Source organism: Peromyscus eremicus, chromosome 16_21 (assembly GCF_949786415.1).
Source record: "Peromyscus eremicus chromosome 16_21, PerEre_H2_v1, whole genome shotgun sequence".
NCBI lineage: Eukaryota > Metazoa > Chordata > Mammalia > Rodentia > Cricetidae > Peromyscus > Peromyscus eremicus.
The window spans coordinates 3,591,730-3,605,014 of NC_081432.1; the positions used below are offsets into that span (position 1 = coordinate 3,591,730).

Consider the following 13,285-nt stretch of genomic DNA (forward strand, 5'->3'; position numbering starts at 1 on the left):
GCTCTGGCTTGTACTCCACACAAGGCGGCATGGACCCCTGGGGTTAGATATGGTGAGAACCTGTCTCAGAAAACAAATAAGGGGCATCGGGGCTCTGAGTGGCCAGAGGCGCCCCCTGACCGTGCTGTTGGCTGCAGGCTGCGGCCCGTGAAGGAGATGGCCCAGTCTCATGAGTACCTCAGCATCGAGTACTCGGAAGAGGAAGTGTGGCTCACGTGGACAGACCGGAACAACGAACGTCAGGAGAAGAGTGTGAGGCAGCTGGCCCAGGAGGCGCGGGCAGGCAACGCGCACGATGAGAACGTGCTCAGTTACTACAGGTACCAGCCCGGGCGGGGGACCCGCCTCCTGAGGTCCAGTGCTGTCGGGGCCTCTGCCTGGGCAGACGGGTGCCCTGTCCTCAGCCCCGCCCTGCACAAAGCCCAGGCTCAGCATAGGGGCCAGGCTTTTAAAAAGCATGTCATTGCCCTGTCTCTGGGCAAGTCTCCTGTGTTTTCACTTCTCTGCTTTTGTTAATTTTTTATCTCATGTTTTTATAGGTGTGTGTGTGTGTGTGTGTGTGTGTGTGTGTGCACACGCGCATCTGTGTGGACATGCACGTGTCACAGTTCCCAGGGTTGATTCCTTCCACAGTGTGGTTCCTGGGGGGTTGAACTCACAGGTCATCAGGCTCGGCAGCAAACACCCATTGCCCACTGAGCTCTTGTTTATTTTTTATTTTATTTTTCTATGTGGCCTGTATATATCTCTGCACCATGTGCTTGCCTGGTGCCTGTAGAGGGCTGAAAAGGGCATTGGATCCCCTGGGACTGGAGTTAACAGGCAGCTGTGAGCTGCCACATGGGTGCTGGGAATTGAACCCAGGTCCTCTGGAAGAGCAGCCAGTGCTCTTAACCACTGAGCTGTCTGTCTAGCCCCTTATTTTTTTGAGACAAGCTCTCACTATGTAGACCAGGCTACCCTCTAACTCATGGTAGTCCTCCTGCCTCGTGAGTTATCACACCTGGCCTGTATTTTAGTTTGTTTTTCAAGACAGGGTTTCTCTGTGTGGCCCTGGCTGTCCTAGAACTCACTCTGTAGCCCAGGCTGGCCTCAAACCTGCCTCTGCTTCCTGAGTGCTGGGATTAAAGGTGTGTGCCACCACCACCTGGCTTTTTGTTTTGAGACAGTGTCTCACGCTTTAGCCCAGGCTGGTCTTGAGCTCAGGGGGAGTTCCCTCCCTCATCCCTCCTCGGGCTGGGATTATAGGCGTGAGCCAGCACGCCTGCCCAGACATGTCTGACACAGTTGCACAGAAGCTGTGCTCGGGTACTGATGGGATATCCTCAGCACATCACTCACACCTCATACCCTGGGAAGTAGGTAGCCCCGTCCCTGTAAAGTTGGGAAACAAGCACAGAGTGTGAAAGACCTTGCCTGGTGTTTCAGGGTTGAGGCACAGTTCATACACAGGGTGGCCTGGCTCCAGGACCCAGAGGTAACGAGGTGTGGTGAGGAGGAAGAGGCCTGATGTCACCCAGAGCGAGACACCTATTATCATTCTCACTGATGTCAGACACCTCTCGCCAGCGGGTTCTTCCCACCCGTGTCCTGGCCTAGCTGAGCCTGGAGGGGAGAGAGCCGTCCTCTCTGGCAGGTGTTCCTCACCGGGCCGAGCCTGCTGCTGCCCTTGCCCCAGCTGCTGTTCCCCGACCCACTGCCTCCTGCAGGTACCAGCTGAAGCTGTTTGCCCGCATGTGCCTGGACCGCCAGTATCTGGCCATCCACGAGATCTCCAAGCAGCTGGGCGTGGACCTGCTTTTCCTGTGCATGGCGGATGAGATGCTGCCCTTTGACCTGCGTGCCTCCTTCTGCCACCTGATGCTACACGTGCACGTGGACCGCGACCCCCCAGGAGCTGGTGACGCCCGTCAAGTTTGCCCGCCTCTGGACGGAGATCCCCACGGCCATCACCATCAAGGAGTGAGAGTCCGGAGGGTGGGCGGCTAGTCGGGGAGGGGCACAGGGTGGTGGGGCAGGGCACGGGGACCCTCATGCCTCCTGCTTCCACCTCTAGCTATGATTCCAATCTCAACGCCTCCCGAGATGACAAGAAGAACAAATTTGCCAGCACCATGGAGTTCGTGGAAGATTACCTTAACAATGTGGTCAGCGAGGCCGTGCCCTTCGCCAACGAGGAAAAGAACAAACTCACCTTTGAGGTGGGGCTGGGGCCTGGTGGGGCTGGGGGCTGGGGGCTGGTGGGGCTGGGGGATGGTGGGGCTGTGGTTCGCCCTCCCTCGGCCTTGGTCTGCATCCAGGGATGGGTTGTGGAATCCACGACCCCGTTTTCCTGGTGCCCTCAGCCCACCAGGGGATTGCATAGATAGCTGAGGCTCCCCAGTGGGCAGACTCCCCAGGGTTCAGTGCCCAGAAGAGAGCCGCTGGGCTGAGTCCACTCAACTCATCAGCCAGGGTCTGCCGTTCCTGGAAATTCCATCCTCCAGATACCCCTGCATCCTGGTTTTCTCTATCCTGTTTGGACCCTAACAGAGCCACACTCTCCCCCTGGACAATCACCACCTTGGAAACCGTGCCCCCCACCCCTCAGGACACTGGTCTAACTCCACAAACCACACCTCTGTGTGTGTTGGTCCTGTCCCCACCAAACCATGTACACCAGCCACACACCCCGCACTCCCGCCGTGTGCATCCCCACCCGCCCTCACTCGGCCCCGCCCCCTCCGCAGGTGGTCAGCCTGGCGCACAATCTCATCTACTTCGGCTTCTACAGCTTCAGTGAGCTGCTGCGCCTCACACGCACACTGCTGGGCATCATTGACTGTGTTCAGGCACCCCCAGCCATGCTGCAGGCCTATGAGGAGCCTGGTGGTGAGGCTCGGCCCCCTCCTTGGCCCCCTCCTGGTCCCCACAGTGCTGCCTGCTTCCTGTCCCCGCCATCCCCCTGGCCCAGGTGCTGTGATGCTCTGGGGTCTTGCTTGGTCTCGAAGTTGAGTGGGATTCAGCACGACCACTGAGTGAGCGGGGAGGCAGCCCCACCAGCAGGGAGCGTGGAGAGGAGCTGTCGGTCTGCAGCCTCCCTGGTGCCCCAGGACACACACTCATCTAAATCGTGCTGGGGTCCGGCCCATGGTTTCAGCATTGCAGGCATAGTGTCCCCTCGGTCCCTCAGGCTTTGTAGTGGCTCTCAGCTTCACACCGAGATTCGCTCATCTCTCCACACCACCCGCTTGCTTTGGCTTGGTCCATTGTTTTCTTAGACTTGGCATAAAGCTCCCTGTCCCCCCCCCCCCCCCCCCCGCACCGCACCCCCTGCCCAAGCCTGCCTGGGTTAACTCTGTCCCTTTTTAGCAATTGTCCTGCAGAGATTGGGAACCCTGTTGTCCGTCCCCTGGTGACCCCCTTCTGTGACCCACAGGCAAGAATGTGCGGAGGTCCATCCAGGGCGTGGGGCACATGATGTCTACCATGGTGCTGAGCCGCAAGCAGTCCGTCTTTGGTGCCTCCAGCCTGCCTGCCGGAGCGGGTGTCCCTGAGCCGCTGGACAGGAGCAAATTTGAGGATAATGAAGACATTGTGGTGATGGAGACCAAGCTGAAGATCCTGGAGATCCTGCAGGTGCTGGGCAGGTGGGTGGGAGGTCCAGTGGCGGGGGCGGGGAGCCCTTGGTGTTCAGGTGGGTGGGCGGTCCAGTGGCAGGGGTAGGGAGCCCTTGGTGTTCAGGGTCACAGGGTTTGGCCAGGTTATGTAGCCCAGCCCATTGGTCCTCAAGGTTCTTCTTGGACCAGCAGCACTGACATTACTTGGGACTCAAGCCCCACATAGACATGCTGCTTCACAAAGAGCAATTAATGGCGTCCCAAAGAGGGATGGGACCCTTGTGACCAGAGGGCATGAGGGTGACAGAGAGACCACCATAGGGAAGTTAGAGGTGGGGTTTCTATCCCGTGAAGACAGAATTTAGTCACAGGTCCCCACACCCCGTCTTTGTACCTCAGTTCTCCCTCCTGGAGAGGCCTGTTGGTAGAGTAGGTGGAAGGACAGACAGTTTGGCCCGCTGACCCGGGGAGTTTCTGTGCACATCCTGTCCTTGTCTGGCCTGGGGTGTGTGGGGGGACTGAGCAGTAGATGAGAGGACTCACTGCCTTATGCTGAATGAGAGGAGGCGCCAACCACCATCACTGGACCAGGAGCTGGGGACAGAGAGGCTTGTTGTGTAGATGTAACCAACCTTCTTATATTAAATAAGAAACACAGAACCAATGCAAAGAAGAAAGCCAAGAGGTCAGAGCTAATAGCTAAAACCTTACCCTTCCTCCTGTGGTGGTCCTAACTCTCCGAACCAGAGCTACTTTCTGTGTTAAAGTCCTTATATAGAATTTCTGTTCTGCCTTCTCATTGGTTGTAAACCCAACCACATGACCGCCTTGTCACAGCCTGTCTGTATAGACCTCCAGGTTTTCTATGATTGGTATTGAGATTAAAGGCGTGTGTATCCAATAATGGCTGTATCCCTGAACACACAGAGACTTACCCAGCTCTGCCTACCAAGTGCTGGGATTACAAGCATACGCCACCACTGCCCTGCTTTCCTATGGCTTGCTAATAGCTCTGACCCCGGGCAACTTTATTTATTAACATACAAATAACATTTTAATACAAATAAAATATCACCATATTGTTGTTTCGATGCCTTGGAGCATCCTGAGTGGTGGGATCCCAGAGCCCATTCTGGGGTCACCTCTCTTGGAGCAGCAGGGCTCCGGGAGACTGGTCTTCACATCGTCTGTCTGTCTAGTTCATCCTCAACGTGCGCCTGGACTACCGCATCTCCTACCTGCTGTCGGTCTTCAAGAAGGAGTTCGTGGAGGTGTTTCCCATGCAGGACAGTGGGGCGGACGGCACGGCACCGGCCTTCGATTCCACCAGTGAGCCTTGCTTCCTGCCACCTCCCCGTCTGCAGCTCCCCAACCCATCCTTCCTACTCCCAACATGCATTTCCATTGCCCCTTTGGTTGCCACAGTGAGGAGCAGGGCAGGGACCCTTTCTAAGTGGGGAAATAGGCCCGCAGAAATAGGCCCGCAGGGAAGCTAGGACCTGACTAGGGTCATCATCATATCCCACCGGGAGCTGACCAGGGCCTGGGCTTCCTTGGGCTGCTGAACTTCCTGCCCCACGCTGTCAGCCTGGAAGCTCTGCCTCACGAAGGGGGGTGGGCAGGTGGAGGGGCTGCAGGAGCATCTGGGGCTGGTGTGGACACCCCCATACCTGAGTTTCTATCTATCCTATACCTCTGTCACTCTTGCTCCCCACAGCTGCCAACATGAATCTGGACCGCATCGGGGAGCAGGCAGAGGCCATGTTTGGAGTGGGGTGAGGCTGGGGTTGAGGTGGGCTCAGGTTCAGGGTTGGAGACAGGTTGTCAACGTGAGGCTTGATGTTACCCACTTTGGACAACCTGGGTTTCCTGAGGCTGAGGGCTGGTCATTCCCTCCACCGTGTCCCTCAGAAGACCCTCCCTGGCTTGCCCGTCCCTCATGTATAGGGTAAATCTAGGTCCTAGGCATTCTGGTAATTTCCCCCGCTTCATGCAGGTCAGCTGTGCCTCTGTGTTCAGCACAGCTCGTGGCAGCTGTCCCGTCTCACAGCAGGGTGAGATGGGGGTGCTGCAGCATGCCCCCCTCCCCGCCCCTCTATGCTGGAGTGACTTGCCACTCAGAGCCCCTGCCAGTGGGTGCCGGCCTTCCTTGGTATCTGGCACATTCAGTGGATCTCTTCTCAGAAACTCCACTGTGACTTCATAAGATAGGGGCTGGCAATGTACTTCAGTTTGTAGAGTACTTATCTAGCATTCATAAGTCATGGGTTCGATCCCAGAACCACATAAGCCAGGGGTGGCGTTGCACACCTGTAACCCCAGCATTCGGGAGGTGGAGGTAGAAGGGCCAGAAGCTCAAGGGCGCTACATAGTGAGTTCGAGGCCAGCCTAGGCTACATGAGATCCTGTCTCAAAAATAAACCAGAACACAGTAGTGCAGAATAGATTCATAAAATAAAGCTCACAAATTTACAAGGGAAACAATGCATTGAAATAGTTATCAAAATGCTGAAGAAAATAAATCGGAAGTAACAGCTGCGTATGTGGCTCTTTATTAGCACATCAAGTAGCAGCTGCATGGGTGTGTGTAATTAGCAGCGTGACTCCAGCTAGTGGCGAACATAAATGGTATTTTCACAATTTCCATTAACAGCTCTGAGGTGATGTGAAAGTGTCTGTGGTTTTTACTGGTGGCAATCCCCCAGGCTCAGCTGGTATTCTCTCACTGAAGGAGGAGGTGTCTTCTCGTCCCCTCAGTGTGCGGGGACTATGGATCCCACATGATTCTGCAGCAGGAGCTTGGTTGAGGGCTATCCTGAGGGGTCGGGGGCAGTGATTCCCTGTCCATGGGTGGGAAAAGGACTGCATCTGCAGTGAGCCAGTGGTACCCTGGGTGTGGCCCTGCTCCAGCGGTGGTAGAGCCTGCGGTGCCCGTGCCTCACTCACTGGCTCCCACTCCTGCCCACCCATGCTGGCAGGAAGACCAGCAGCATGCTAGAAGTAGATGATGAGGGCGGCCGCATGTTCCTGCGGGTGCTGCTGCACTGACCATGCACGACTATGCACCGCTCGTCTCCGGCGCCCTGCAGCTGCTCTTCAAGCATTTCAGTCAGCGCCAGGAGGCCATGCACACCTTCAAGCAGGTGAGAAGGACCACGGGGATCTAGCTGCTCGTAGCTTGGCAGGGATGTTGGGCCTCGCTGAAGGACTTCCAGCCTTGTTCAAATCCTTCAGGGGAGGGTCCAGTCTCAGCCACCTTTGGCACCTCCTGCCCTGACTCACTTTTCACGCTGTGGACACCCCTTGAGAGTGGGCAGTTATGCACACCTTTGCCGATCATTCCCTGCCAAGCCTGGCTTGCAGGCATCCTCATTGAGCTTCCTGGCGTCCGTCACTGTGGCATCCTGTCCCCTTGGCAGCCTCCTGTGAGATGCTTGCTGGTCAGGGCTGGCATTTAGCAAGCACTCATGATGTACTGGTCCTTGACGCCAGTCTGCATTAGTTCCCCAGAATTCCCCAGCTCCCTCAGGATGTGACACCCCTCTCAGCCCCCTGTGAGAGGAGGACATTGAGGCCCAGGCCCAGTGAGAGGGAGGAGGGACCACATGTAGGCCCTAGTCCTTAGAGTTCAGGTCCCCCCTTCACCGGGGTTCAGTGAGCCTGCAGTGCTTCCCGTCCTGTTCGGCATCTTGAGTGGACCAGTGACAGGTCACAGCGGTGTGTGACATGAGTTGAGTAACCGTGGCCAGTCAACGTGTTAGCTCACTGCAGGGAGGCTTCCTGGAGGAGGGGGCTGTAACAGACGGAGGTGATGCTTAGGTGGGTCCTGGTCTTGGGAGGGCACTATAGTTTCCTGTGTAACAGCAGATCTGGGGACCTATGCCCCGTGAGTCTGTTACGCCCTCCCTGTGCAGGTCCAGCTGCTAATCTCAGCCCAGGATGTGGAGAACTATAAGGTGATCAAGTCGGAACTGGACCGACTGCGGATGATGGTGGAGAAGTCAGAGCTGTGGGTGGACAAGAAAGGCAGCGTCAAGGGCGAGGAGGGGGAGGCAGGCGCCACCAAGGACAAGAAAGAGGTGAGCTGGCTTCCGGGAGCCAAACAGGGTGCCCCAGAATGAGGGGACCTGGATGACTCTACCCTCTGTGTTCTCAGCGACCCTCGGATGAGGAGGGATTTCTACAGCCACACGGGGAGAAGAGCAGTGAGAACTACCAGATTGTCAAGGGCGTGGAGTGGCAGGGTGTGGGTGGGTGGGTGGTGGGTGAGGGGTGGGAAGTGTCCTGCAGCTGGCTTCGACCTGACTCTGATGGGGCTCCTGCTGGTCCAGCTTCTCTCAACTCCTCCCTCTGGGCTCTGCAGCCAGGCATCTCCCAGCTTTCTGGCATGTTCCAAACAGCCCCGCCGAGGCCCTGGATAGTTATTTTAAAGCTGAAGGAACTTAATGAGACTCCGCTTTACGGCCCTGTCGCTCTACACTTTACGGGTGGGATGGGATTTTAGGGATTCGCCGGTTTGCCAGATGGCCTGATTCAGCAGTGGCAGCAGCCCAGGGTCCTTCCCCTCTCCTGTCCCTGTGGTAGATGAGTCTGGCTGCAGCTAGCCAGGCAGAGGGACCCTGAGGAGGAGGCACAAGGCTCCATCTCTCATGTCTCCCCCGCAGATCCTGGAGAGGCTGAACAAGATGTGTGGGGTGGGGGAGCAGATGAGGAAGAAGCAGCAGAGGCTGCTGAAGAACATGGACGCCCACAAGGTCATGCTGGACTTGCTGCAGATCCCTTATGACAAGGTGACTGGCGTCCAGCCTGCTTATGCTGTACCTCTGTACCACGGTACCCCGCAACCCTCCAGGCCGACCTCAGCCAAGCCAGTCACCCGCTGGCTCTTCTGAGTTGCTCCTCGGTTGCTGTGAACCCCCCACTCCCCGGGGTGCTGGGCATTGGACCCAGAGCCTTGCTCATGTAGTTCTTCACTAAGCTACACAGCCCTTGAGTTCAATTTGACCCTAAGGCTTACCCATGACCTCAGCCTCCTTCCCCTCCTCTGGGCTAACCTTGCCTATCAGTCAGCTCCATCTAGACCAGTGGTTCTCAACTGTGGGTCACAACCCTTTGTGGGGCTCAAGTGACTTTTTCACAGGGGTCACCTAGGACCATCAGAAAACAGATATTTACATTATGATTCATAGTAGCAGCAGATTACAGTTTCATTTGCAGCAATGAAAATAATTTTATGGTTGGGGGTCACCACAACATGAAGAACTGCATTAAGGGGTTACAGCATTAGGAAGGGGTCCAGATTATGGCCCTTTGACCCTGGGCTCCTTATCCCGGTAGGTCCATGATACCCGGTCCTTCCCCAGGCCTCCTTCCCTCACTAGCCTCTGTCTACCTTTGACCCAGCCTTTCATCTTGGCTGATCGTTTTTTGTTTTTTGTTTTTTAATGTTTGTGTTTGTGTGCACATGCTCAGAGTTCAGAAGAGGGTGTCAGATTCCCTGGAGATGGAATTTATAGGTGTTCATGAACCGACTGGTCTGGGTGCTGGGGGTGGAACCTGGGTCTTCTGCAAGAGCAGCATGTGCCCTTAACAGCTGGGTGTTGCTCCAGGCACCTGAGCTGATCTTACACATACATCTCAGGCTGCACCCGGACTTTTAATGTGTGTGTGTGTGCACACGTGTGTGCTTTGCTTGTGCATGTGCTAGGGTGTGTGTATGTGGTCAGGAGGCACATCTGTTCTCTCCTTCCACCTTCACATGGATTCTAGGGGTCAAACCAGCTCACCACAGGCGAAGCTAGCGAAGCTCCCTAGTTTCCTATTGCTGTAGTGGAGACCATGACCTAAAGCATCTGGGGAGGAAGGGTTTATTTAATCTCCGAGCATACAGGGAATATATATACTTAATCTCAGAGCATAGGGAGCATATATATTTAATCTCCCATCATAAAGGGAAGTGGGCAGGAACTGAAGCAGACTCCAGAAAGGGTGCTGCTTACTGGCTTGCTTCCATGGCTCGCTCAGCTTTCGAGGACCACCTGCTCAGGGGTGGCGCTACTCAGGGGTAAGGGCCACTACCATAGTGGGCTGGGCCCTCCCATAACAATCATTAACCAAGAAAATGCCCCAAGGACTTGCTCACAGAACAATCTGATGGATGCATTTTCCCAACTGAGCTTCCTGTAAAGCTCCCCCACCCCACCTCACCCCACCCCAACCCCATTCCCTATGCTTTTTTTAACCCTAGCCTAGAGGCTTATGGGATCCTGACCACTTCCAGCCACCTCAGGCCTGTCCCCAGTGTTCCCCCCCCCCCCCCCCCCGGCCCAGCAGCCACCTCAGGCCTGTCCCCCCTGGTGACTACTTCCAGCCACCTCAGGCCTGTCCCCGGTGCCCCCCCCCCCCCCGGCCCAGCAGCCACCTCAGGCCTGTCCCTCCTGGTGGCCCAGCAGCCTCTCTTTGCACACAGGGGGACAACAAGATGCTGGAGATCCTGCGCTACACACACCAGTTCCTGCAGAAGTTCTGTGCCGGGAACCCTGGCAACCAGGCCCTGCTGCATAAGCACTTACAGCTCTTCCTCACGCCCGGGGTGAGGCACATGTGTGCGCCTGCACAGAGTCCCCGATGGGCCTTCCTCTCTCCAATGGGCCCCACCCATCTCTGATGGCCCTCCCCTGCCCCCACAGCTCCTGGAGGCCGAGACCATGCAGCACATTTTCCTCAACAACTACCAGCTGTGCTCTGAGATCAGCGAGCCCGTGCTACAGCACTTTGTACACCTGCTGGCCACGCACGGGCGCCACGTGCAGTACCTGGACTTCCTGCACACCGTCATCAAGGCTGAGGGCAAGTACGTGAAGAAGTGCCAGGACATGATCATGACCGAGGTGAGGGCGGCCTGGGCCACAGGGAGCTGGGAGGCGGGTCCCAGGGAGAGCTTGGGAGGGAGAATGAAAGCCGGCAGAACTCGGGGCGCCTGTCCAGAATCGGTCAGGAGACCTGGACTTCGGGGCCTGGTGCAGAGTGGGAATGCACAAACCTATTCTCACCCAAAACATGGAGAACGGGCTGAGCCTTGATCCCAGTCTGGGAGGTCTGTTCCCTAGGAGCACCTCACAGCGGGCTGGGGGCGGGCAGGGACAGAGACAGGGATGTCCGGGTGAGACACTACAGCTGAAGCATTCACTTCGGCCGAGTTAACTCCTGACCGTGAGGGAGAGGAGAGCGGTGGAGCATGCTTCAGTTCAGTGCACACGCTGGGGGCTGAGGAGATTTGGCCACTTTCCAGATCCAGGGTCAAGGTCTCTGAAGGAAGAGGGCCAGACACATCAGCCAAGGAACCCCAAAACTCAGGCAGGGAGCCAGGCAAGATGGTTCACACCTGTGACCCTAGCACTTAGGAGGCTGATGGGGATCAAGAATTCAGAGTCGGGCTGGAGAGATGGCTCCATAGTTAAGAGCACTGCCTGCTCTTTCAGAGGACCTGGGTTCAATTCCCAGCAATGGCTAATGACCACCTGTAACTCTAGGTTCAATGGATCCAACACTTTTCTGGCCTCTGTGGGTACTGCACACATGTGGTGGACAGATATACATGTAGGCAAAACACCTATATACATAAAATAAATAAAAACCAACAATTAAGAGTTCAAGGTTATCCTCAGCTACATAGTGATTTCAAAGCTAGCCTGGGCTATATGAAAGTTTCAGAAACCCAAAACTTTCAGCATGGGTATCAGGTCACAGCTGGGGTCACGGCTCAGCCTGCCCCGAGGAGCACAGGAGAGAGGCGGTGCCTGGGGCTGCCAGACGAGGTTTCTGATTCCTACCTGCCTTTGTCACAGCTGACCAACGCAGGTGACGACGTGGTGGTGTTCTACAATGACAAGGCTTCCTTGGCCCATCTGCTGGACATGATGAAGGCAGCCCGAGATGGCGTGGAGGACCACAGCCCCCTCATGTACCACATCTCCCTGGTGGACCTGCTGGCTGCCTGTGCGGAGGGCAAGAATGTCTACACAGAGATCAAGTGCACCTCCCTGCTGCCTCTGGAGGACGTGGTGTCTGTGGTGACCCACGAGGACTGCATCACGGAGGTGTGCACCCTTGGGCTGTGAGGGGGCACAGAGCGGGGAGAAGGCTGCGGTGTAGCCACACTGGGGGTCAGATGATGGGTTAAGAGGGGAGAGCCTGAGCAGGCACTGGTGACACACCTCGCTCACCCGCTGCCCAGGTTAAAATGGCGTACGTGAACTTCGTGAACCACTGCTATGTGGACACAGAGGTGGAGATGAAGGAGATCTACACCAGCAACCACATCTGGACGCTCTTCGAGAACTTCACCCTGGACATGGCTCTGGTCTGTCCCGGGGGCCAGGGTTGGGCTTCTGGGTGGAGGGGTGACCCGCAGATCTCCCCATATGATTCTCCTCCATAGGTCTGCAACAAACGGGAGAAACGCCTGGCAGACCCCACCCTAGAGAAGTACGTGCTCACTGTGGTGCTGGACACCATCAGTGCCTTCTTCAGCTCCCCGTTTTCAGAGAACAGCACGTCGCTGCAGGTGAGCAGCCCACACGGTCAAGCATGGCCACTCTAGCTGGCTCTCTCGCCCAGCATAGCCTTGCTTACATGAGCACATGAAGATGCAGGAAATACAGTGTATTAGTCATTACAGTGTAACAAACGGCCCCCAGTGTGGGTCAGGCACTACAGTGGGAATGATACAAAGTAACCGACAAGGAACAATTTAAGGAACTGGTGGGGCGTGCTGTTTGAGGGGTACAGTCCATCCTGGCAGCAGGAACATGGATGGCTGGTCACGCTTCATCCACAAAGAGCAATGAATGCTGGCACTCAGTTCACTTTTCCTTTTTATTCATGCTGGGGTTCTGACCCATGGGTGGGTGCAGCATATGTTTAGGATAGGTCTTCCAGCCTTCTGGAAACCCCGTGGACACACTCCACACTGACTTAGGAGGTCCCATGGGATCGACAAGATTAACACAGGAATCCCTCAGTCAGTCTAGCAGGACCTGGGGTGGTGGGGTGTGTGTGGCTGATGCGCAGGACAGTAGAGCCATAATGGCTGGTGGGACCGCTTACAGAGACCTTGCACTGCCCGTGGGTGCTGGGCAGGCAGGCAGCCTGGAGACTCATTGGCACCCCTGTGCAGGGGCTGACCTGAGTCACTGAGAGAGCCACGGCTGAGATGTTTTTCAGCCTCAATCAGAGTCCCAGGTCTCCTTGAGGAAGGCTCCGAGGCACTGTCTAAATTATAAACACAGAGGATCGAAAAGAAGCCAGTGGAAGTGGCACTCATGGGTTCAAGGCCAGCACCGGCACCAGGCTAGCTCTGGGAAGAGTAAATAGGTTAGGTACACCAGGCAGGGTGGCACACGCCTTTATCCCAGAACTTGGGAGGCAGAGGCGGGCGGATCTCCGTGAATTCAAAGCCAGCTCTACATAGTAAGTTCCAGGACAGTCAGAGCTACATAGTATGATAGTGAGGCCCCATCTCAAAAACAAGAAGGGAAAAAAAGGTTAGATCCAGGAAGGGTGAGTTGCTTTGATACACACTTGAGACAAGGAGACTGAAATTTTTTATCTATGGCTGGATGTGGTGGTGGTGCACGCCTTTAATCCCAGCACTGAGGAGGCAGAGGCAGGTGGGTCTCTGAGTT

The 13,285-nt window shown here is 56.1% G+C and overlaps 1 protein-coding gene across 1 annotated transcript in view; it reads left to right on the plus strand.

Annotated features, from left to right (window-relative positions):
• Positions 1-13,285, plus strand: part of Itpr3 (inositol 1,4,5-trisphosphate receptor type 3) — a 71,540-nt gene that overhangs the window by 45,272 nt on the left and 12,983 nt on the right. Inside the window, 18 exon segments of the mRNA XM_059282438.1 lie at positions 92-320; positions 1,710-1,887; positions 1,889-1,962; positions 2,057-2,201; positions 2,730-2,871; positions 3,419-3,618; positions 4,799-4,928; positions 5,317-5,374; positions 6,578-6,642; positions 6,645-6,742; positions 7,514-7,678; positions 7,756-7,830; positions 8,264-8,389; positions 10,069-10,191; positions 10,289-10,489; positions 11,447-11,698; positions 11,836-11,961; positions 12,040-12,165. Coding sequence (XP_059138421.1) covers positions 92-320; positions 1,710-1,887; positions 1,889-1,962; positions 2,057-2,201; positions 2,730-2,871; positions 3,419-3,618; positions 4,799-4,928; positions 5,317-5,374; positions 6,578-6,642; positions 6,645-6,742; positions 7,514-7,678; positions 7,756-7,830; positions 8,264-8,389; positions 10,069-10,191; positions 10,289-10,489; positions 11,447-11,698; positions 11,836-11,961; positions 12,040-12,165 — 2,513 coding nt within the window.